Source organism: Delphinapterus leucas, chromosome 6 (assembly GCF_059928025.1).
Source record: "Delphinapterus leucas isolate spDelLeu-1000000601 "Yukka" chromosome 6, BTC_Dleu_Yukka2, whole genome shotgun sequence".
NCBI lineage: Eukaryota > Metazoa > Chordata > Mammalia > Artiodactyla > Monodontidae > Delphinapterus > Delphinapterus leucas.
The window spans coordinates 119735214-119760527 of NC_143134.1; the positions used below are offsets into that span (position 1 = coordinate 119735214).

At 54.4% G+C, this 25314-nt stretch overlaps 1 protein-coding gene across 1 annotated transcript in view; it reads left to right on the forward strand.

Annotated features, from left to right (window-relative positions):
• Positions 1–25314, forward strand: part of LAMC3 (laminin subunit gamma 3) — a 60804-nt gene that overhangs the window by 25458 nt on the left and 10032 nt on the right. Inside the window, exons 7-22 of the mRNA XM_089913885.1 lie at positions 301–399; positions 3096–3232; positions 5854–5964; positions 7827–8019; positions 8182–8300; positions 10686–10904; positions 12561–12749; positions 16222–16467; positions 17312–17465; positions 18134–18276; positions 18769–18947; positions 20268–20409; positions 21430–21635; positions 22017–22093; positions 23302–23436; positions 24574–24721. Coding sequence (XP_089770011.1) covers positions 301–399; positions 3096–3232; positions 5854–5964; positions 7827–8019; positions 8182–8300; positions 10686–10904; positions 12561–12749; positions 16222–16467; positions 17312–17465; positions 18134–18276; positions 18769–18947; positions 20268–20409; positions 21430–21635; positions 22017–22093; positions 23302–23436; positions 24574–24721 — 2497 coding nt within the window. The remainder of the gene's footprint in view (positions 1–300; positions 400–3095; positions 3233–5853; positions 5965–7826; positions 8020–8181; positions 8301–10685; positions 10905–12560; positions 12750–16221; positions 16468–17311; positions 17466–18133; positions 18277–18768; positions 18948–20267; positions 20410–21429; positions 21636–22016; positions 22094–23301; positions 23437–24573; positions 24722–25314) is intronic.

Sequence of the window (25314 nt, forward strand, 5' to 3'; positions counted from 1 at the left end):
TGGATAGAAGGATGGAAGGATGAATAAATGGATCAGTGGTTGGAAGGATGCACAGATGGATGAATGCGTGGATGGATAAGCAGGTGGGTAGGCAGATGGATCACTGTTCAGGTGAGTGGGTGGGTCACTTCCTTTACTCAGTGGGGACAGTAGAGCCAGTGGGCAGGCTCTTGGGTCAGCCTGCCTCCTGTTCCTCTCGGGCGTGGGGAAGGATAGAGAGATTCCTTCCAAGGAGGGTGGGCTATTCCCACACTGGAGTTGCTCGTTGGACGCTTTCCTCTTGTCCTCTCTCTTTGGCAGACCCTGTACCTGCAATCCCGCTGGCAGCCTGGGCATCTGTGATCCCCGCAGTGGCCGCTGTCCCTGCAAAGAGAATGTGGAAGGCAACCTGTGTGACAGGTGGGTGAACCGATCCAGTAATAAGCCTGCTGGAAGTGACCTCAGTGGTGGTGGGAGGAGCAGGGGCTCCTCCCAGACTTGGGCAACCCCACCACCTGGCACCCTTCCTGGAGCACCATGGATCTGACACCCAGGAAGTTATCTAAAGACTTTGCAATACCATTTATACTTTGACCCACCACCACTGAGAGTTCATAAGCTGTGAAAATACATCTTTTTTCCCCTATCTCAGAATCCTGAAAAGAAAGAGCTAGAAAGGATAGGAGAGACCATCTAATCCAGGGAGAGCAGATACATGGTACTCGTACCACAACCCTCCCATCTCACACTCAGGGCAGACATCACTAGTAGAGCGCTACCACAACCCTCCCATCTCACACCCAGGGCAGACATCACCAATGGACCACAGCAGTTTACCATGAGCTCTACTGTAACCTCAGAATCCTTGTCTACGCCCTGCTCCAAGAAGCTCCCACCAGTTGAGCTGAGATTCAAGCTTGTTTGCCATCCTTGCCATCCTCTCATGGTACAAGCGGAGCTTCTAAGGCTCGACGAGGCAGAAGGACTTTTCCCTGCCCTTCCTCCTTGATGTGTTTAGGGGGCCTCCTAGCCCCAGCAACGGGCTGGCAGACAAATGTGGGTTTACGTCCTTGGGCACATTCTGTCCCCTCTTCCTGGCTTCATCTCCCAACCTCTGAAGCCTTTGCAGCCAGCGTGGGGTGTGCCAGGGCCTCTTTGATCCTCTGGCTGTGGGAACCTGACACAGCAGTATATTGTGGACTCTACCCTTGCGGGACTATGTTGGGCCTCTACTGGTTCAGGAAGAAGCCCGGCCTTGACTCTCACCTTGTCCACGCGGGGCCTGTGGGTCCTGGGGTGGGAGGTGGACTCCCTGCCGGGTCTTCCTCCCCCAAGACCCCTCAAGCTGAAGAGACAGAGTGGAGTTGGGGGACTAGATCCCACTAGCTCTACTCCACTGCCTCGTACCTTGAGGAGGTCTGCCTCTGAGCCTCACTTTACCTGTTTGTGAGATGGGGGGGCTGGTGAGATGTGTTCGTTGGAGCTGGCCCAGCTTTGGGGTAATTGGCATCTTCTTATGAATTGGATTCCTCCACCTGGGTCGGCCCGAATGGAGCCCTCATGGTGCAAACCAGGAATATGTGTTTGTAAAAGGCCTCTGCAGGGCTCCTGGGAGAAATGGCTGATTCTGGGGCTGGGGCGGGGAAAACACAGGATGAGCCCGAAGCATCTTGTAGAAAGCAGGGAAGTGCTTAAAAACAAAACCAGACAAAGACAAACCCAGAAAACCCCAAACCAGGATGGGGGCCCGTGTCAAACGGACATGAGCGCCAACCTGAAAGAGTTCCCAGAGCTGGAACAAAATAAATAACAACAATATCGGATTATAACCCAAAGTATAAAATAAACATCCATGAGTCCACACTGATATAAATAGATGAGTGAATAAATAAATACAGGGGGATGAAGGGAGAACTCTTCCTGGCAGAAGAATTCCACATTAGAAATGGAGAAGGGATGAGGGAAATATTAAAGTACTGTTACAATATCAGAGTAACGATCGCTGTAGGCCAGACACGCTGATGAATGCTGAAATTCGTGGGCAGAACTTGAGGGAGAAACAGGATATTTGCATGGCCCCCAAATATCTCCCTCAAAATATTTACTAATTACTGTGGTGCTTTCACCATAGGTCCACGATTCTTTGATTACTGCCCCCCTCCCAGAGGTGGAGCTTAATTCCCTTCCCCTCGACCCTGGGCTAGATTTAGTGACTTTTTTTGACGGCTAGAATATGGCAGTTTTGCAGTGGAGAAACCTGGCAGGGACTTCCCTGGTGGTCCGGTGGTTAAGACTCCGCACTCCCAATGCAGGGGGCCCGGGTTCGATCCCTGGTCAGGGAACTAGATCCCACATGCCACAACTTAAGAGTTCGCGTGCAGCAACTAAAGATCCCGCACGTGGCAACGAAGATCCTGTGTGCTGCAACTAAGACCTGGCGCAGCCAAATAAATATTAAAAAAAGAAAGAAAGAAAAGAAACCCGGCAGGCAGCGCCTTAACTAAATGGTGAAGGTTAACTGTACCAGTGACGTCATACATGACCAGTGATGTCATACATTACCAGTGACATCACACAGGTATCATTTACCCTGATATGATGTGAGAAGACGGGCACTTCGCCTCTATTTCTTCCCCAAACCCACAGCCCCAGTCTAATCTTGAAAAACACCAGACAAAGCCAAATGGTGGACATTCTACAAAATATCTGACCAGTACTGTCAAAGGTGTCCAGGAAAGACCGAGAAGCTGTTACAGATGAGATGAAGGACACCGCTAAATGCGATGTCATGTCCTGGATGGGATCCTGGAGCAGAAAACAGACGTTTGTGGAAAAGGGGGAGAAATCCTAATAAAATCTGGGGTTTAGGAAATGACGTTAATCAGTGTTAACTTCTTGGCTTTAATAAACGTACCCTGGTAATGGCAGATGTTAACATCAGGAAAAGCTGGGTGAAGAGGCGTGGGAGCTCGTGTCTACAATCTTTGCAACTCTTCTGTAAATCTGAAATTAAAACAACTTTCCCCGGTGATTCTGGGCTCCGGTTAGTCTCGCTGGGATCCCCCGAATGTAGCCAATTCATCTGGCCCCCGTGGGCGTGTCCGCCTCCGTTGCAGGTGTCGCCCGGGCACATTTAGCCTGCAGTCCCACAGCCCAGCCGGCTGCAGCAGCTGTTTCTGCTACGGCCACTCCAGGGCGTGCGCGGCCGCTGCCCACTTCCGGGAGCACCACATCCTCTCCGACTTCCGCCGGGGTAAGAAGTACCCCCACTGCAGCCACCTCCGAGGGGTCTGCTCCCAGTGCAGCTGGGACGGGCGGTCCTGGGTCCTGCTCTGGGGAGATCCTGCGATGGTGGTATGGGTGGGTGTGGAAAGGAGGGGGCAGCCTCGGGCCCCAGCCCGGGCGTCTCCCGCAGGCCCACACACCGGCCATGCGCCTCGGGGTCCTTCAGTACCCCCAGCACCTACCTGCATCCCTCGGCTCCCTCCTGGCCGCTGCCGTCTTCCTCAGCCTCCAGCAGGGGTGGGGGGTGGGCACCTGGCAGCCTTTGGAGCCTGTGGGGGAGTTTCCAGTTGCTCCTTGGCCCCCTAGTGCTGGGGATCCGGGCTCAATCCCCTGGCCTCCATTTATTGAGCACCTGCTATATGCTAGGCACCATGCTGAGCTCGTTATGTCCATGGAACCTCCTGGATTCCCTGGCAGGTAGATATTCTCATCCCCATTTTACAGATGAGGCACCTGAGGCCCAGAAAAGGAAGGTCACGTAACTTAGTTGTTGGCACCTTGGGTTCATCAGCTCCCGAGTTTTGCTCTTCACTGCTGTGCAGTTCTTCTTTCTAGGTCCAGGGGTGCTGTGGGGACCTGGGTCCCCAGCTCCAGGTGGATCTTTGGAGCAGGAAAGCAGTGGAGCTCTGAACTCTGCATTAAATCATGGCCTGCGTGGGTCCCTGCCATGCCCACTGAGTCTCCCCACCCCAGCATCTCCCCCAGGGAGCTAGAACCTCAGGGCTGCCTCTGGGGCGCCCCAGATGCAGGGGGAGCAGTGCGCCCTCTGCTGGACACCACGCAGAAAGCAGGACGGAGCGGGGCTTGGAATGGGGACCGCCTTGTGGTCACTTGGGCTGTAGTCCAGGATGTCAGCGTCAGAAGGGACTCATTTTATAGATCCTAGAATAACATCACGATCCTCCTCACTTGGAGCCAAGCCCTGGGTTTGGCCCTTCAGTCTCAGCATCTCACGTGATCTCACTAGCACCCTCGGCCAGCGGTTCTCAAACGTTTTGATCTCTGGATCCCTTCATGCTCTTGAAAATTAGAGAGAACCTCACAGTCCTTTTGTTTATGTGGGTTGTTTATACGGATATTTTCTGTATTAGAAATTAAAACAGTAGTTTTTAAATATCTGTGTATTAATTCATTTACGGATGACCGTAGTAAACTTATAACAAAATATAACTTCTGCCTGTGAAAAACAACCCTCCTTTTAAAAGACAGAACACTTTGAGAAGAGTGCTACCCGTTTTACATTTTTGCACATCTCTTTAAGGTCTGGCTTAATAGAAGTCAGCTGATCCTTACCACGGCTTCTGCCATTTAGTCTGTTGTGATATCACACATCCTGTAGCTTCTGGAAAATTCTCACTGTAAGAAAGAGAATGAAAAACGCAAATAACATTTTAATGTTATTTAGAAGATAGTTTGACACCATGGACCCCCTGAAAGAGCCTTAGGGATCTCCCAGGATATTCAAACCAGCTTGAGAACTGCTACCGGGACCACAGTACCTCATTGCCTCCATTTTGCAGATGAGGCACTAACCGGCTTCAGAGAGATTAAGTAACTTGCCCAGGGTCACACAGCCAGCAAAGGGGCAGAGCCTAGTCTAGCACGGAGGAGCCCCGGACTTCCCCTTTCTGACCTCTTTCTGTTTCTTCATCCCTCCCTCCTCACCCCTTGGGTGCCCCAGGTGTTGGGCCTCCACCGTATTCTCCAGCTGCCCCCCTGGAGAGCACCCTCTGGAGGTCACTTGCTCTGTGCCCGACTGTGCCTGGTGTACTGCCATCCCCAGAGGGAGGGTGGACTGAACTGGGACTGGGTTCCCACCCTGACCTGGCCACTTCCTAACCAGGTGGCCTCCCTGGGTGCAGTGGGGCTCGTGGCACACACACCTGGAAGGACGGGGTGGTGAGGTCACGGGCGAGGAAATCCTTTGAAGACCTGAGGACAAGGTCTAGTCCAGTCTTGTTAGAGACTCTGCCCACAGTGGGGTCTCCGGGCTGTCCTCATGTCCTCATCATGTGCTCAAAGCCCAGCGAAGGGGGCTTCCCTGGCTGTCCAGTGCTTAAGACTCCACGCTCCCAATGCAGGGGGCGCAGGTTCGATCCCTAGTCAGGGAACTAGATCCTGCATGCCGCAACTCAGAACCTACATGCTGCAACTAAAGATCCGGTGCGCCACAGTTAAGACCTGGCGCAGCCAAATAAATAAATATATATTTTAAAAAAGAAAAAAGCCCACTGAAGGGGCAGGGCAGGCCCAGAGGTCTGACTGTGCCCCAACAGAGCTGGGTCTCTGAGCCTCCCAGCTCCTCCTGGAGCCACCTCCCACCCCAAGACCCCCATCCTGATCTGGAATGGGGTTCCAAGCTGCCTGGCTCTGGGCACGGAGCGTTTGCTCGCACCAGCCAGTTCTCATCCCCCCCTGGCCTGTCTCTAGAACAGTCTCTCCCCTCTCTGGGTCCTGGTGTTTCAGGCTGCACTCAGGCCTCTGGGGGTCGTCCTTGGGACCCGGGAAAGGGTGTGAAGTGGGAGGGGGCAGAGGCCACCCTCCAGGGCCTCAGCTCACAGGGGCCCTGTGTGTGTGTTTGCTGTCCAGGAGCCGAGGGCTGGCGGACCAGAAGCATGGGGGGCCCAGAGCATCCTGCACAGTGGAGCCCGAGAGGGCTTCTCCTGGACCCAGAGGGCAAGGAGGAGCTCACAGCACCAGGTACCTTCCTCCACAGGCAGGGGCAGGGCTGCCCGCGTCCATTTCCTGTGGCTGCTGTCCCAGATCACCACCAACTTAGTGGCTAAAAGCAACACAGATGTATTCTCTTAGTGTTCTAGAGGTCGGGAGTTGAAAACGGGTCTTTCTGGGCTGAAGTCGAGGTGTCGGCTGGGCTGGGCTCCTTCTGGGGGAGGCTCGGGGGAGAATCCGTTGCCTGGCCTTTTCTAGCTTCTCGAGGTGGCCTGCATCCCTCTGCTCGTGGCCCCTTCCTCCTCCTTCAAAGCCGGTCAGATCTTTCTCACGTTGCATCTTCCTGACACCACCTCTTTTGCCTTCCTCTCCCATCTCTGAAGGCCCCTTGTGATTACGTCGGGCCCAGCTGGATAATCTAAACTAATCTCTCTACTTAATTGCCCCTGCCACGCAGCATAACATATTCACAGATTTCGGGGATCAGGACCTGGACACTTTGGGGGGCCTTTTTCCTGCCGACCACGTGCCCTGCAGCCTCTGCTTCCTCATCACAGCCTTGCCACCCAGGCCTCCCTCAGACCACCGTCGCACCCCAGACAGTCCCTGCGCGTTTCCCATCAGCGTCTCACCCCGCCAGGCCACCGCACCCCCATGCCCGGGACCATGGTATTCCTGTAGAAGCAAGAAGTTCTAGATTATTCTGAACCACTCCCCTCCAACTAGGGCAGCTTTGGTCTCCTGGAAACTGTATCAGACCAGGAGCCTGGAGCCCATTCTTAGCTCCACTGTGGCCAGATTTGGGGTCCACTGGCTCCCTTCACCCAGTCCTGCCCTTTCCCTCTCTCTGCAAGAGGGGCTAGAGAGGGGCACTCAGACGTCTGAGGAACTGTGTGGATGCAGCACCCGTGTGCCCTGCAGTCAGGAAACAAAGGACATGGGGTCCTCGGGTCCCCTCCTGGGGCAGGTGTTCCAAGTTCAGAAGCCCGAGAGCAGAAAACATGCTCTGTTCCCTCGCTGCTTTGTCAACAGATTAAAGAAGAAGGAGTTATTCGCTCACGTGTTTGCTGGGTTCTCTGCTGGGTGTGCTGGGCACACTGCGGTGGGCAGGGCAGGTGGTGGGCGAACTCAACCGTTTTGATTTCACTTCTTTTCACGCACACATTCAACAAACACTCTCGTGAGTACGGAAGGCCTGAAGGGAGGAAGGATGGGGTGTCTTTCGGTCCCTTTCCTTCTGTGTCATGATTTTCCGCCTAAGCCCTTGGCTAATACAGAGAAATGACCAAGTAAGACGGGCTATGACAGGGCCCCTCGGTCCTTTATGCGTCTGCCTTCTTCCCACTGGAAGCAAGTTCTGATTCCCATGGAAAGTGTGGCCCTTGGGGGCTGTCAGTGCCCCTACTTAGTCACACGTGTAGCACGCTTGCCTGGTACTCGCTTTGAGCCTCACTAAATGCAGTGGATGCGGGTCCCTAGGGATTCTGAGCTCACGGTGTTGGGCGTCATGAGCACTGTGTGAACGGGCAGGCAGGTGCCACTGCCTTGCATACTGTGAGTTTCTCCTCTGCTCCTGTACAGACTCCCTTGTCCCATGGCACTTCACTTACAAAACCCAAGTTCCAAGATAAAAGTCTTAAGAGTGTCAAGATAGGGACAGCAGAGCGTTAAGCCAGGCGTGGGGCCCCAGGTAACTGCCGGGGTCACATGCCCAGGAAGCCAGCCCTGTCTGCGGAGGTATGAGTGGGTCACACTCAGCGTCTTCTGTGCAGGGACCCTTTGATTTTGTAGTTTTATCTTTCGAAGGTTTAATTGGCAATAAAATCAGTGTAGACATTTAAAATCCAGCTAATTAATTGAAGACCGTCAAAGCTGCCCTCTCTTGTCTTCAGAGAAGTTCCTGGGAGACCAGCGGTTCAGCTATGGGCAGCCCCTCACACTGACATTCCGGAGCCCCCCCAGGGGCTCCCCCATCCCTGTGAGGCTGAGGCTGGAAGGGGCGGGTCTGACCTTGACTCTGCGGCATTCCAGCGCGCCCAGCCCCCTGGACGCCAGGCAGCCGGGGGAGGTACAGCTCAAGTTCCTGTAAGTGTCCCGCTCTGTCCTGAGAGATGGGGTCGAGCAGTCGGGGTGGTCCCTGAGGTCCCTGGGGTCTGGGGGCTCCCGCCCTCCCCACTCCTGCTGGAGGATTCCTGTCACCACCTGCCCCGGGCCTCACGTTCTGCTTTGACCCCCTCCCCCTGCCAGGTTGCAAGAGACCTCTGAGGACGTGGACCCTCCGTTGCCGCCCTTCCACGTCCAGCGGCTGCTCACCAATCTGACTGCTCTGCGCATCCAGGCCAGTGGCCACAGTGCCAGCCCTGCCGGTGAGTAATGGTAGGGATACCCCCAGCCCCAAACCAGTTAGGCCCCTGGGCTCTATCGTGCATAGCCTTGCTGAGTCCTCACAGCAGGCGATCATCGTCCCCGCTTTACCACGAAGGAGTCTGAGGCTCAGAGAGGTTGGGACACTTGCCCAAGTTCATGTAACCAGTAAGGGCAGCAGGGGGGGATGCTGAGCATAGAGGCAGGCGCTGGACAGGTGAGGGGCCTGAGGATGGACAGCTCTAAGGGACAGGTGCTTGGCCACAAGGCAGCCAAGAGCCTGGCGTGGTCGTACCATGGCAGAGTCCCCCACTGCCAGGAGGCCGCACCCTAGAGGGCCGGCCCTAGGTTGGTGCTGGCCGCAGGGGCCAGGCCAAGGTTCCCAGGGTATCGCTTCCCCCTGCTGGTGATCGGAGGTGTTGCACCTAGAGAAAGCCTGGTTTCTAAACCCTCTGAACCAGCCAGCGAAGTCATCACAACTTCATCTGGGACTTCTCAGCACCTCCCATCCTGGTCACTGGGTGATTTTGCCCTGATGGTCCTCTGACTGTTCCTGGTTCCCTCCTTTTTCCTCAATGTACTTTCTCTTCTCCCCACCCCGTGCCTGTACGTGCCTAGACCAGGGATCCTCCATGCCCCTTTTTAGAACAGATCTTTCATATGTAGCACCCCTTTTACTATCTGGAAATGAAATTCACAGATATTATAACCTAGACATAATTTTTAAAAAACAGTATAATATTCTAACTGTAGTACACAGAATAAATAAAAGGAAAGTAAGTGATATTTTAAAATAACCGTATGAATTCCAGTCACTGCTTCTAGGAGGGTGATTTGAGAACCCCTGGCTTAGATGGCCAGCTTTTCCTGGGGCGCCTTTGAGTCCAAGACTTGGGGGTTGTAACCCAGCCCCCTCCAGCCCCAGACCTTCCTCCTCTTTGGAGCTGTGGTTTAATTGCCTTCACCCCCATCATCCTTGCCAGCACTCCCTGCTCCCCAGACCCCCCCCTTGCAGGAATTTCATTTTTATTCTTTCCAGCAGCTTCCAGAACTTCCTTCTGTCACTCACTCAGCCGTCAGTTAACAGATGTTTACAAAGCACCTACTTAGGCCAGGCCCGTGCTGGGGGTGAACTGGACACGCACGTGGACGTATTGACACTCATCTCACCCCACCCCCCAAACCTCCTGTGCCCACTGATAACGTTCCGGGGTGTATCACTCCAGACCTTTCTGTGTGCGTGTACTTACATTTGTATTTTTTTAATACAGAAATGTGATCCCACAGTATAGTGATCTGCCACTTGCTTTTTTCAGCTAACAATGCATCCTGGAGGTTGCTACTTGCCTTACACGTAGAAAAGGCTGGCTCTGCATGTCCACCGCATATCACTCCGTGGTAGAGACGCCCCATAAAGTTTTACCCACCCCCCCTACTCATACGTATTGAAGTGGTTTCCAGCTTTTCACCATTGCTAACAGCACTGCAGGGAACAGCTTCGTATAAAGGTCTTTTATCCTCATGCAAGTGTGTCTTTAGGACACATTCCTCAAAATGGAAATGTTAGGTCAAAGAGTGTACATTTCACACTTTGACACATGCTATCAAATTTTGCTTCAGCAAGGCTGTACCGATCTATATTCTGATGACAGGTGTCCACTCTCCTTCCCTATTTACCTGCTCTGGTTTTCCTCCAGTGTTTGTAGAGAGTTTTTATATTTTGTCCCAAGTTGCTAGTTGTTTTCTGTGGGAAGGTTGGTCTGAGAGGAGCTACTCCCCTGTTACTAGGAGCAGGACCTCCTGGTTTGTATTCCCACAGTCCCGTGCCTGAGTTCCCCACACCCACATCCTCCACTGTCACTGACTGTAACATGCTCACCAATCTGAGGGTCGTGAATGATAGCAGTCTTTATTTTTTATTTTTTTGTGGTACGCGGGCCTCTCACTGTTGTGGCCTCTCCCGTTGCGGAGCACAGGCTCTGGATGCACGGGCTCAGTGGTCATGGCTCACGGGCCTAACGGCTCCGCGGCACGTGGGATCTTCCCGGACCGGGGCACGAACCCGTGTCCCCTGCATCGGCAGGCGGACTCTCAACCACTGCGCCGCCAGGGAAGCCCGATAGCAGTCTTTAAATGTACACATCTTTAATAACCAGTGAGAGTGAATGTCTTTCTGTAAAATTCCCAGCCATATCTATTTCTCCTTCTGAAAATTACCTATATTTTCCTTTGCCCTTGGTCTGTTTTTTAAAAATTATAAGCGATCCATGGACTGCCTCTGTATACGTGGGCCAATAACCCTTTGCCTTTTACATATGTGAATAGGAAGATTTGGGGGAGAAACATGTGCATGGAACTCTCTCCTTCTCTCTCTCCTCGATCTGCAGGCCCAGTGTTCCTGACTGAGGTCCGGCTCACGTCGGCCCGGCGGGGACTCTCCCCGCCAGCCTCCTGGGTGGAGACTTGCTCGTGTCCCAGGGGCTACACGGGCCAGTTCTGTGAGTCCTGTGCTCTGGGATACAAGAGGGAGACACCACTGGGGGGTCCCTATGCCAGCTGTGTTCCCTGCACCTGTAACCAGCATGGCACCTGTGACCCCAACACAGGTGAGTCTCCCTGCATCCCCCCCCCACCCCCGCAAGGCCACCTGGGCACACAGAACAGCAAGATGAGTACTGACCTGCACGGGGTCAGCTATGAGCATGTAAGTCACGAAAAACAATACCGATAAAATGGTATCCTCGAGTCCCTCCAAGTGCTAAGCACCTTTTTATATGCTATGTCATTGAATCCTGCAAAAACCCCTGGCAGTGCCAGGGCCATTCCTGACCCATCTTACAGATGAAGGACCTAAGGTGCAGGGAGGCTGCACGGCCAATAGGTGGCAGAGCTACTCCTCCCACAAGTTCAGTACCAGCTATTCATCCCCACTTGTAGCAGAGGAAACCTGGGGAAAGACCTCGCCCACAGTCACTGGGCAGGAGATGCCCGACAGGGGCTGGACGCTGGTCCCTCACACAGGAGGTGGGAGGGTCAGCGCCCTGCTGCTCTCCTGGAGCTGCTGGGGTCTCTGAAAAGAATGCCTTTTCTCAGCTGGCAAAGCACAGTAACCTGGGAATGAACCGGCCAGCCAAGATGGGCATGCACCGGCAACATGAGGGGCCTCCCCGCTTCTTGTGCCCGTGGCAGTCATCACTAATCGAGCCAGATGAGACCTCATAGTCCTTCTATGCAGTGCTCCAAGAGAGTTGTCTCTTGAGATGGGACTAGTTTGTCATCCCTCAGAGCCCCTCGCCTTGGCATGACTTCCAGCTCCATGTGGGCGAGTCCTCATCTGTAAAATGGGCACACCAGCCACTGCTGTCCACCCTGGATGGGAGGAGGAGTAGTGAGCATGTGGGTGCTGGGCCAAGAAAGCAGGGCAGGTGTGACAGCTCCCCCTGGATGCCACCCCTGCTCTGCTTGTCCGCCCTGCGTCCCCTCTCCTCCTGTTCACCTCAGTCCCTGCTGGGTGCTGCTGGGGGCCTCTGGGAAGTGCTGGTCTTGCTTATCCCCATCTTGGCCAGGCTCCTCCCTTAGTCCCTGGCAGTAGCTCTGAGAAGACTCCAGATGCTGTGGGGCTGGAGAAGGGGGTTTGCAGAATCCCCTTCATTAGAAACCAGTGGGCAGAGACAGGGGTTCTGTTCTATGAGACCAGGAAGCCTCTGGAAACCCATAGACCCCCTAAATGGGAGCCTCATGTCAAGGCCAGAATCCTGGATCTGTGTCACTGTCCCTGAAGTTAAGAGGACACGGAGGCTTCAATTAAAAAGATAAAGAGGACACAGAGGAAGAGGAAAAGGAAGACTGTGACAGCAAATGCTAGCTGTATCGTCAGCTGGTTCGGTTACAGGTTTTGGAATACAAAATAATAATGACGACAGTAATAATAATTGTGTGCAAGAGACTGTGCAGGGCACTTTGACTGCGTGGCCTCATTGAATCCTGATGAAAACCTTTTGAGGTCAGAGCGATTTATGCCCATTTTGCAGGTGAGGACGTTGAGGCACAGGGGTGCCCAGGTTCACACGGTCAGTAAGTGGTGGATGTGAACCTGGGGCGGACACTTCATCCCTGGGCTATGCTGCCTCCACCTTGGAAGTGTTCCCACCCCTTTTCTGCCTGGGACGTGCTCTGTGACCCCCACGGCCAGAAGCCTGCCTGCTGTCTCTGGAGCGTCTGGGCTCAGGCAGTGGTGACCAGGTGCTCGTCTTGCCCCTCAGGGATCTGCCTATGCGACCACCACACCGAGGGCCCGTCCTGTGAGCGCTGCTTGCCAGGTTTCTACGGCAACCCCTTCACAGGCCAAGCCGATGACTGCCAGCCCTGTCCGTGCCCTGGACAGTCGGCCTGCATGACCATCCCAGAGAGCAGAGAGGTGGTGTGTACCCACTGCCCCCGGGGCCAGAGAGGTGAGTGGCTCATGCCCTGGGGCCCTGCCTCTGCCCGGCCTCCAGGAGTGAGTCCTGGGTCTGGAGTGTGACAGATGACGGAGGGCCCAGCTTAGGGGTGACAGGCCTGACCTCTGGGGACACTGAGTCTCGTAGCCCCATAGCCAGGAGCCCGGGCTGAATGGGTTCCCGTCAGAACTTGGGCCACTGAACATACCACGTGGGATTTTGGAAATCCTTATGTCCGGTCCTGGCCCCGCAGAGCCTGGTTTAGTAGCTTAAGACAAAGCTCAGGAATCCGTATTCCTATCAATTTTCCCCCATAGTTAAGGTGGAAAACCTCTGATTGAACTTTCAGCTTTAAAAAAATGTCGTCGTGGGAATTCCCTGACAATCCAGTGGTTAGGACGTGGCGCTTTCACTGCCGTGGGCCTGGGTTCAATCCCTGGTCGGTGAACTAAGATCCCGCAAGCCACGTGATGCATCAAATAAATAAATAAATAAATAAAATTGTAAACTGTCACCAGATAATGTGTGAAGCAGAAGTGTCCCCATCCCCAGCTCTCTCCCTGTTCCTCATTCCCGCTCCAGGACTCAGAGTCATCCTAGGCATCTGATTTTTCTAAAAAAAAAGCAGCTTTATTGAGATATTATTCACATACGCTATGGTTCACCCATTTAAAGTGTACAGTTCAATGGTTTTTCAGTATATGCCATTATTGTTTTTTTTAAATTTTGGCAAATACGCATAACATAAAATTTGCCATTTTAACCATTTTTAAGTGTACAGTTCACTGGCCTTAAGTACATTTACAGCGTTGTGCAGCCATCACCACCTTCCATCCACGGAATTTTTCTTAATCATCCTGAATAGAAATGTCACACCCATTAAATTATTGTTGAACAGTTCTCCCTCCTCACAGCCCCTGCCATCCACCATTCTAGTTTCTGTCTCTGAATTTGACCATTCCGGGTACCTCATGTAAGTGGACTCAGACAGCATTTGTCCTTTCATGTCTAGCTTCTTTGTTTCTTCCTTCCTTCCTTCCTTCCTTGCTGCGTTGGGTCTTTGTTGCTGCGCGCGGGCTTTCTCTAGTTGTGGCGAGCAGGGGCTACTCTTCGTTGCGGTGCGCGGGCTTCTCATTGCCGTGGCTTCTCTTGTTGCAGAGCACGGGCTCTAGGTGCGTGGACCTCAGTAGTTGTGGCATGCGGGCTCAGTAGTTGTGGCTCACGGACTCTAGAGCGCAAGCTCAGTAGTTGTGGCGCACGGGCTTAGTTGCTCTGCGGCATGTGGGATCTTCCCGGACCAGGGCTCGAACCCGTGTCCCCTGCATTGGCAGGTGATTCTTAACCACTGCGCCACCAGGCAAGTCCTGTGTCTGGCTTGTTTCACTTGGCATAATGTTCCAAGGTTCCCAGACATCTGGTTCTATATCTAGTACCTGTGGCTGCATCAGGACAGCCCATTATCTTGGTCCTGTCAGATGCCTGCTTTGTTGGGACCACTCTGAAAGCAGCTCCCTGATGGCTAGCAGGACTGGGGAGATGCCCCAGAGCAGGGGTCCCAAGAACTGAGGGAGTGAGGTCCCACCACAGGACCCTGCCCCCTGCCATCATGATGCCCCTTTGTTTCCATAAACTTCCCCACATTTTCTGGCTCCCTACCTGTGGCTTCCTCTGGTCTGCAACATGAGGGGATCCCACTCAGTGAGAGGGTGGACACTTAGAGAAGTTACCCAAGGGAGGATTTTGGGGGAGCAAGCCACTGCTGTCCACAGAGGGAACCCTGGGAAGGCTCCCTGGGGTCGACGTTAGGCCCTGGGACTTTGTACCAGTTCCTGTCTTTATCACACCAGCATCCTTCAGGTCCCGCCAAAGCCCTCACCCAGACAGTCTGAGCCGGGACTGACCAGGGTCAAGCCCTGATCCCTGCCTGCCTCACTTGTCTACCATCCTGAACCCTTGCAGCTGCCTCCTACCTGGGAGCTGTCCTCACTTGGTCCCAAGTGGATGGCAGGTTAACTATGGGGACCACATTCTTCATCACCAGCTTCAATCTCCCCCTTGCCCGTCTTACTTTTTTCTTTGGCCGCGCTGCACAGCTTGTGGGATCTTAGTTCCCTGCCCAGGGATTGAACCCAGGCCCTCTGCAGTGAAAGCATGGAGTCCTAATCATTGAATTCCCCCCTCTTACTTCATTTCTATTTCAGAGTCTCAAAGCCAGACACTAGCCTCTACCTTGAACTCCATTCAGATTTTTCTTTTCCTTCCTTTTCTCTCTTTTTTTTTCATCTCTTCCTTAGTATTCCTCCTCTCCATGTTCAAGGTTGCCTGCCTTTAGTCGCATTAACTTGATTTCAACTGGACCAATGAACTTTGAGGATGCAGGGAGCCCACAACTATCTTTCACCGTGACAGTAGCTATTTTTTAAGTTATAAAGTTAGTAATACTCATTGTAACAATGTCAACTGTTTGTAAAAGTGTAAAGAGGAACATGAATGTGCATACAAGCAAGAAGACGACTTACGATGCCCACATCATCCTGCCACCCCCAGAGTCCCCCCAGTCGTCTGTTTCATGCAGATATGCACAGAGAGGTAGGTGTATTTACCAAGAATGAACTGACACTGCCTGAAGCACATAGTCCAAGTGTGTCCTTTTATGCCCCATCTGTGTTCAGAGTGAATCTCCCAGGCCATGACCCTCCAAAAGCCTCCTCACACACCTTCTTTTCTGAGACTCACAGTAACCCTGGGGCTGAGAGATGAAGCAGCAGCCCCAGATCAACCCCAGGAAGCAAGGTGGGAGTATGAAATAAACAGTCCAGATGGAGTTCAGAAACCGTGAGAAGCAGAAAAGGCAAAGGGGTCAGAAACCGCAAACGAAAAAGCAACCACAGCTGAGGGAGGGAGATGGGGGAGAGGAGGAGGTACGGAAGGGTGAAGAGGAGGGTGGCAGTGATGTTGAGATGGAGACAAGGAAGACGATGACGAAGGTGATGAACGATGACGATGACGTCGACAAAGACGACGATGACGATAACGATGAAGGTGATGGTCAAGGCGCTGATGAAGAGAATGGTGGTGATGATGAGAATGTGGGTGTTGACATGACGACAAGGAGGGTGATGATGGTGAATGGGTGATAACAGCCACTGCTGTTGAGCACCAACCATGTGCCAGGATCCGTGCTAAGTGCTTTGCACGAGTGATCTCACCAAACCTTCTCAACAGTCCTTTGAGGTAGCTGCCATTATTGTCCCCGCTCTGCAGACAAGGAGCCCAAGTTCAGAGAGGCACAGTGACTTGCTTAAGACCACACAGCCTGCTAATGGCCCAGCTGGGCCCTGGCCCCAGGTCAGACTGACCCCAGAGCCCCTGCTCTGCTCCACAAGGAGACTTGAGGGAGCTCGCTTTGGTTCATGCCCGGCCTCACCCTTCATGGACCCAGCGGGCTGGGTTCCTCAATCACACAAGGTTTCTCCTTTCCCAGGGTGGCGCTGTGAGATCTGTGATGATGGCTTTTTTGGGGACCCGCTGGGGCTCTCTGGGGCCCCCCAGCCTTGCCAGCTGTGTCAGTGCAGTGGGAACGTGGACCCCAACGCAGTGGGCAACTGTGACCCCCTGTCTGGCCGCTGCCTGCGATGCCTACACAACACGACAGGTGCCCACTGTGAGAGCTGTGAGGAAGGCTTCTACGGGAGCGCCCTGTCCCCTCGGCCCGCAGACAAATGCGTGCGTGAGTACCCCCCTCCCAGACCCACAGGGTGGGACGTGGTGGGCCCCTTCTCCACCAGATCCAGCTGGCTGCTCTGCAAGGCTGTGCAACCTTAGGCAGATTACTCACCTTCCCTGTTGCCTTGTCAAGAAAGTGTAAGGGTTTGCTCTTCTCCAAGGTCTTTCAGCCTTGGGATCTGATCAACTCTGACCCTGTGATTTTTTTTTTTTTTCCTGCCCGGATAATTTAGCACTTACCTCACGCTCCACAGTTGGCATGCAAGACTGTCCCAGATGGCCTGCGGCACTCATCATGTTTGTCCTGCCCCTGGGCTTCCTGTCAGGCCGTGCCTCCCCACCAAGATGCTCAGCCCTCTGTGCCCTCTCAGAGGGCCACAGCGTGTGTGAGCTCGTGGGAGGCTTCCAGAAGTGCTGCAGGGAGAAGCTCAGTATTTGCCCCCAACTCACTTGCTCCTGAGCCCTTGCTGCATATGGAGCACCCGTCGCCTCTTGTTTTATGGGGCCCAGGAGAGCAGAGACAAGTGGCCCAAAACAGTGGGAACAGAGGTCTGCCCCTAACCCCCAACCAAGTTTCTGGCCTTCTCTCCAGCCTGTGGGGATTCAGGGCAGGCTCAGAAGGGCCATCTGCCACCACGACTATTCTGGGCTGTCTCTCCAAGGACGTAGAAAATGGGCTGAGACTTGAGCCCAGCCCTAGAACCTTTTTTCAGAGACTGCTCAGGAGTCTGAGCTGAACGGGAGTCATCTCTGTGGGCTCCCCATCTTCTCTGCCTCTCCTGGGTCCCCAGAGGTTGAACGGATGATCGGCATGGTTCCCCACCACCCTTTCCTGCTCCCACCCCCAGCCTGCAGCTGCGACCAGGCGGGCTCAGTCGGCGAGCAGAGACCCTGTGACCCAGTGACCGGCCAGTGCACCTGCCTGCCTCATGTGACCGGACGGGACTGTGGCCACTGCAGCCCTGGCTTCTACGACCTCCAGCCTGGCAGGGGCTGCCGGAGGTGGGTGGGGCGAGGCTGTGGGTGCCCTTCCCCTGGGTGTTTCTCCAGGATGGACGAAGTCGCCAGGGAGCCTCCAGAGAGGGGCCTGGCTTGGCATGTGTCGTCCCAGGCCCACTGCCAGGTACACTGTGCCCTACACTGAAGGGGGACAAAGGGACGGTCCCTTGGGGGTCAGATTCATGGCCCTGCCAACCCAGGCTGCAGGCCAAGAGCAGCCCTAAGGGATGCCCAGGTGGGCAGGGGCTGGTTGGGTCTCTGATTCCCTTCTCGGTAACTCTGTCGCTCTGTGACCTTTTGGGCCACAGCAGCAGCTTAGATACCATCTTTAGGGAGCAGTGGAGAACTCCAGGGAAATGCCCAGTGAAGCAAACAGGTTTCTTCCTGACCAGACTTCTCAGGCCTTTAATATGCTAATTGCATTGTGACTTTCCAACTGAAGGGTATAGTCCAAATGTATATACGTCCCCATACCTTTTTTTAGGGGGCGGGGGGAGCATTTTATGAGACTGTGCTTTCCAGGGCACAGCTTGAGGGAAGCTGTTTGACATGTGCAGACACAGAGAATGGGCCTTGTCAACAGAGGCGTGATCACCAGCCCTAGCCGGCAGAGGTGGGACTGGGGATGGCCCAGAGCTGGACTCAGACCTGGGCCCCTTCCCTTATCGTAGCTGCAAGTGCCACCCGCTGGGCTCCCAGGAGGACCAGTGCCACCCCAAGACCGGGCAGTGCCCCTGCCGTCCAGGCGTCGAGGGCCAGGCCTGCGACAGATGCCAGCTGGGTTTCTTCGGCTTCTCCATCGAGGGCTGCCGGGGTAAGGAAGCCGGGTCCTTCCCAGGCTGCCTAGAGAGTGAGGCTTCTAGGAAAGAGGACCAACGGGGCAGACGGCCACGCAGCAGGAGAGAGATCAGATACGGGGCAGGTTTTCTTAGAGCAGCCGTGGGAACATGGAGTGAGTGAGCAACACAGAAGACAGCATGGGAGGCCAAGAATCTAGTCCTAGACTCCACTGCTAAATCCCAGTGTGCCTGGGGCCATCAGGTCACCTCTCTGGGCCTCATTTGTTTGGTTAGACTGCGTGGCAGTCCTAAACCTGACTGGTCCTCAGATCCCAGGGGCACTGAAATAACTCAGGCTCTCAGCCGTCACCTCCAGCCTTCTGAATCAGTCTCCCAGGAAGGACCCAGGAATGTACTTGAGCTGCCCACGGGGTCTGAAGCAGCCAGGCGCAAGGGTGCGGGGGACCTGGGGGTTCCAGTGTGGGGTGGCCATCAGGGCACCCAGCGCCGTCTGCCCCGCCCCCCAGCCTGCAGGTGCTCCCCGCTGGGCGCCGCCTCGGCCCAGTGTCACGAGAACAGCACGTGTGTGTGCAGGCCCGGCTTTGTGGGCTACAAGTGTGACCTCTGCCAGGACAACTTCTTCCTCACGGCCGGCGGCACACACTGCCAGGAGTGCCCGTCCTGCTACGCCCTGGTGAAGAAGGAGGTGAGCCCTCCCATCCAGGCCCTGCCCAGGGCCGCCCCACCTTCTGTTCATTTCACACCCCCAATGAGCACCAGCTCTGTGCTGGGCACCGGGAAATGCCCACTTACCCACAGCTCTCAGGCCTTCTAGGACCACCGGCCACCTCCTTCTTGTGCCCACCCAGCCATCTGGCCCAGCCCCACCTCTGCCCTTCCCTGGCTCTTAAGTGGACAGGAGAAAGGTGGCTTCTGTTGCATGTCTTTCCCCACCACCCAGGCCGAGGTCTCACACTTTCTCAAGTTCAATAGGAACGAGACCACAGAAGGCCCTTTGGGGGAGGGTCAGGAGGAGGGCAATGCCCATTATGGGACACAAGTAGTATCTCAGGCAGGGAGGTGGTGTCGTGCAGGGGTCAGGAGCATGACCTCTGGGGTTCCCCTACCCCCCCCAACCCTGTTAGTTGTCACATGCCCAGGCAGGTGACAGCCTTGGTAAGTTTCAGTGTGTGTCTCCTACTCCAAAATGAAAACCTGCAGCCCCTTAACCTGAATCCAGTGATGGTTCTGTAGAAAGATAGGATGGTGTGTGCTGAATATTAGGTACCACTCCCAGCGGTGCCTGGGCCAGCCCCCTAACCAAACCCAGTGATACATCTGCAGGAGAACAGGTGAATAGTCACACCAAGGGGGTAAATAAAGATCATAAGTAGCCTTGTTCAGAGCAGTTGTGTTTCTAATTGAGTGCAGGGTTTTTTCAACCTGATTTTGCCACCCAGTAAGGAGTGGAAAGCTTTGCAGGTTTTCAGAGCATTTTGGACTTTGGAATCGAGGACTGGGCTTGGGACCTGTATCCCCTGCCCCTTAGGGTGGTTACAAGGTGAATGTGAGCTGGTGCGTGGCCAGCGGTCGCTCATACCTGGCTCCTAGCAAGTGCCCCGTAAATGTGTGTGTTGTTCATATGATTGAAAGAACGGGGCTAGGAGACGTTGCAAAGCACACTCACTCAGCCTGCAAGGATCACATGCCTGCTCTGTGCCAAGTCCTGGGAACATAGCAAAACAGACAGAAATCCTCCTGGGGCTTCCCTTCCCATCCCTCCCTCAGTAGGGCAGAGGTGTGGTCGGCTGAATGCCAGCAGGTGCTGTGGGTATGAGAAGGGAAGGGACAGCTCCGAGGACAGGGTGGGCACAGTTGGTTCTCAGAAGTCCGGTGTGTGCTTAGCTTTGAGGCCCAGGGTGGGATTGGAGAAGGCAATGCTCGGGGTGGGCAGGCCAGGCTGAGGTTTCCAAGCAGGACTTTAGGCCACCAGCCTCACACACCGTTCCTTCCCTGACCCCTCCAGGCTGCCAAGCTAAAGGCCAGACTGACCCTGATGGAAGGGTGGCTGCAGGGGTCAAACTGTGGCAGGCCCTGGGGACCACTGGACATTCTACAGGGAGAGGCCCCACGGGGGGACGTCTACCAGGGCCACCCCCTGCTGCAAGGTACAGTGGGAGAGCAGAGTGGGAGACTGGGAGTCAAGGGGAGGGGGCTGGCTGGTCAGATGCCCCCTTTGGAGCCCTTCAGTCTGACCTCAGTTGGGTTCACCCCTAGGAGAGCTCACTTGCTGGGAGAGCCTGTCAGACCTCCCCAACTAAGTGAGTTCCTCCTGCTACGCAGTCCTGTCATCCCACGGACCTCTCTTTCAATATCCCTCACCCAGTTGTATTTTGTAGCTTTATTAATATCAACCTCTGACTACAGCCTCGGTCCCCATGCCCCCTGCGCCACCTAGACTGCACCCATAAGCTCAGTGAGGACAGGGGGTGGGTTTATTCGTTGAGTCAGTCACTCAACAAATAATCATTGGGGCGCTGTCCCAGGTGCTGAACAGGTAAAGTTCCTGCCGTCTTTGACTCTTGGCCGTTTTGCTCACTGCTGTATCCCCAGCATAGAAAATAAATGGGTAAATAAGAAAAAAGATTGTCATTAAGTCCACGTGGAATTTGTCCCTGGAACACTGAAATTTAGGAGAATCAAACGTGAATTGCTTATTGTGTTAAATTTCGCGTTCACAAGCACCTGTACTCCTGTAGCAGCCGTAGGTGAGCTGAGCACCTGTTTGCAAGACTAACAAAATAGGGAGCTGTCAGATGCTGTGCATTGAAACTCCCACACTGAGCCACGCTGCGAATTACAGAGCTGACTCAAGGCGGGTTTTACTGCTGTCTCAGGTTCAGGAATTGTTTGCTGTGGATCTAGAAGGCCTGGATTCCTTCCAGTCCTTCCTGTGTGGCTGACTTTCTGTGTGGGGGACCTTGGGTCATGATTTGCCATCTCTGGGCCTCAGCCTTCGCATCTGTAAAATGGGGAGGCCTTTCCTTTGGAACCAGTGCTCAGGCCTGGTGATGGAGTCAAGCTGTGCCCAGGAGGAGTAGAGGACACAGATGGGGCCCCTTGAAGTTGCAGGCTTTATTGTGAAACCTCGAGTGCTCTGTGACTCCTGGACTCTGGGCTTTCTGCAGGGGCCCAGGAAGACTTCCTGGAGCAGGTGACAGGCCTTGAGGGTGCTGTGAAGGCTGCCCAGGAGCAGCTGCAGGCACTGAGCAGGAAAGCCCACTGTGCCCAGGCCAGAGCTGAGAAGACCTGCGTCCAGCTGGCAGACCTAGAGGCGGTGCTGGAGTCCTCAGAAGAGGAGATTCTGCATGCAGCCACCATCCTTGCATCTCTGGTACCCCAGGGGACCCGTCCCCAACTCCTCCCCTCTACTGAGCCTGGGGCATGCCCCCGCCCCCTGCTTTGGGAGGCTCAGTTTTCTCATCTGCAAAATAGTGGTCACACAGTGCCTCCTCTGCCGATTCAGTGAGATAATATTTGCAAAGAACGAGCCGTATTCCAAATAGACAGTGAATGCCCAGCAAGTGGTAGGCGTCGTTATTGTTATTTCCAAGCTCTAGGGCTCCGCCCACTGGATGCTGACTCTGTAGCTGGCTCTGAGCGTTTATGAAATAAGTGGCATGGCCCAGGTCTGCCCAACAAGTTAGCCAGATGTGGGCCCTGCCCTTCAGGGATGGACCATCAGTTTCCTCCTATTTCTCTCTCTTCTCTAAAGGCGATTCCTCAGGAAGGGCTCGGCCAGCCCACCAACTGGAGCCATCTGGCCATAGAGGCCCGTGCCCTCGCCAGGAGGTGAGCCCCCATGCCCTGGGAGCATGGTGAGGTCCTGGCCACACAACCATGAAGGGAGCCCAGCCCTTCTGCTGGGGGCTTCCAGGGTCAGGGCCAGCCCCATAGGTATCCCCACCCCGGGAGTTGGAATCACTTGAGTACAGAGCTGAAGTGTCATCGCCATGCGAAGGAGAGGTGTGCAAGGATGGCATGAGATGCAGGGGTCGGGGTGGGGGTCTGCCGACACTGGTCGCCTGAAGGCATCTGAGAGCCTTCACTGGCTTTTTTTTTTATAACAGCTTTACTGAGATATAATTCACATGCCCTGCAAGTCAACCAGTTCAAGTACAGTTCAGTGGTTTTCAGTGTATTCACAGAATCGTGCAACCATCTCCGCAGTCAGTTTTAGAACAGTTTCCTTACCCCAGAAACAGGTACCCATTAGGCATCGCTCCCCATTCCTCTTCACCCTCCTCAGCCCCTGGTAACCACTAATCTACTTTCCATCTCTATAGATTTGCCAATCTGGACGTTTCATATAAATGGAATCATACACATGGTCTTTTGTATCTGGCTTCTTTCATACAGCAAAATATTTTCAAGGTTCATGCCTATTGTACCATATATCAGTACTTCATTCTTTTTTACAACTCAATAATGTTCCATTGTACCAATATGCCACATTTTGTTTATCCAGTCATCCGTCGATGGACATTTGGGTTGTTTCATCCACTGCTTTTAAGAAGCAGCTTAAGATTCTAAAGACACAAGCTCTGAAGCAATTTGTCCCTTTAGCTGTACTTTAGGGACTGTAGACCCATTTTACAGATGAGAAAAGAGACTCAGAGAAGTAAAGTGACTTGCTTAAGGACACGGGGTTAGAAGTGATAGAGCCAGAATCAAACCCAGGCTGTCTCTTCTGTGCTCTCTTTATTAGGGTAACCATATAATTTATTGTCCAAGCTGAGATTTTATGTGTGATCAAAGGCCCTATTATTTATTATGCCAGGACAACAGGCATAAACCCTATATAACAGGAGCAGGGGCACGGGTCCCCTTCCCATCGGTCTTCACTGTGCGTCAGGCAGAGGGAGGACAGGAGCCTGGTACCCGTGGCTGTACTCCCTTTGGGACGGCAAGAGGCCCATGTGGTGGCGGGGGGTGGGGGGTGGGCCCGGGCCCCCTCTGTGTCAGCCCCTGGTGATGGTCGGGCGGGTATTGTCACACAGTCACAGGGACACCACCACCAGGATTGAGGCCACTGCTCGGAGGGCCCTGCTCACCTCCAACAGCAGTTATGCGCTTCTCTGGAGTCTGGTGGAGGGGAGAACAGCCCTGGAGGCCCAGCAGGAGCTAGAGGACAGGTGAGGAGACCTCCCAGGTGTGGGTAGGAACTTGGGTTGGCTTCCTGAGCCGGCAGGGCCTGGTCAGAGGCCGCTGGTTCCAGAACCGGCTTCCTTCCCTGAGTCCCGATGTTCTTTAGGGTGGGGTGTGATGCCTAGGGTCTTAGGCCTGCTTGGGGGTGCGTTAGAGGAACCCACTCACGCCAGGGTGCAGCTTAGCCTCTGGAGAGAAGGAATGAGAACCTAAACAAGGAGGCCCCAGATCTGTTCCTCCTCGGCCCCCTGAAGCTCCCCTGCCCCTCCCCAGACCCCTGGGGAGCTCCTGTCAGGCACCAGCTTTCTTCTTGGCCTCTGCTTCTCTGCTGTGGGTGGCCCCCTTGTATCCAGCTCATTCAGAGGGTCAACGGAGACCCACAAACGTCTCACTGAGCCCAAGTGGATTTCCTAGATGAGAGAATCTGACTGGCCCAACTTGGGTCAGGTGGCCAGTCCTGAGCCAATCGGTATGGCTGGGTGGATCACATGACCCACTCCCAGGGGCGGGGGGGCTGGCTTTCTGTAAAGGGATGAGGGATGGGAGGCACCCTGGGGACGGGGGGTGGTCCAGCAGTACCCATGGTAGGGGGAGCTGGGTGGGGCAGGGTGTGGACAGCTGGACAGGAAAGCTGTCCTGGTTGATTGATTACAGCATTTCAGGGAGAAAGGGCCCCAGAACAGTCGTACAGCCCAGAGGTCTCCATTTACCTGGAGAGCAACATGCCCAAGGTCACTCAGGGGCATCAGGGCCTGGGCCGCTATCCCTCCAACAACACCAGGCATTTTCCTCTTCATCATTCATCCAGAGGAGCCAAACATTTGCAAAACATGTGATTCTCAAGTGGAAACCAAGCGGGAGCTCCTTCAGAAAAGCGTGATTGAATTCAGTGAATGAGGAAACAAGAATGCAGTCCCTCGGCTGCCTTCCCCATTCATTAGACAGCTGCCGAACAGCCAGTTTCCGAGGCCAGCTGCTGGGTACCAACTCCGCAGACGGCAGTTCTGCCCGGGAAGTTGCCAGAGCCCCTTCAACCGGGAGCTCCACTGGGGGGGCCGGGACAGCAATGGGGAGGGATGGCCTGCGTCCTGCTCCTGGGCCATCCTGCCTCTGTCTCCTCCCAGGTACCAGGAGGTACATGCGGCCCAGAGGGCGCTGGGCACGGCTGTGGCAGAGGTGCTGCCTGAAGCTGAGAGGGTGCTGGCCGCCGTGCAGCAAGTCGGCGCAGATGCAGCCCAGCGCCTGGCCTCACCGGCTGCCCCTGCAGCACCGGTCAGCTCAGCTGTCCTTGACGCTCTGCATGCGGTGGTTGTGAGGGAGAATGTGGCAGCTGGGAAACCAGTGTGGCCCAGGCAGAGGCAGAGGACGTGGCTTATTTCTAACTCTCTAGCAGTTGATTTAAAGATCTCAGCCAATCTTTGTTGTTGATTATAATGATAATATCAAGGCCGAGGCCTCTTCTTCATCATAGTGGCATTGGCAATGACACCAGACGGACATGGGGCCAAATCCCAGCTCCGCCACTCTAGCTCTGTGACCTTGGCAAAGGACTTCCCATCCCTATGCCTCGGTTACTTTGTCCGTCTGTCGGCTAGAGCTCACCCATTTGGTTATTTCAGGCCTGCATCCATGAGGGGCTGGAGGGGATTCGTGAGCAATGCCCTCATCCTCTATGTGCCTGTCACCCTATGCTGTTTACCTCTGGATAAATCAGCTCATCAGGCCTTCTCAGTAATCCTGAAATTCCAAAACTTGGGAGCTAAACTTTAAAAAAAAAGACTAAACTTATAGAAATGCATCTGGGGCCCAGCCTGCCCAGGACTGACGGCTCCCAGGCTGTTTACTCAGGATGTTTGATCCTCCCA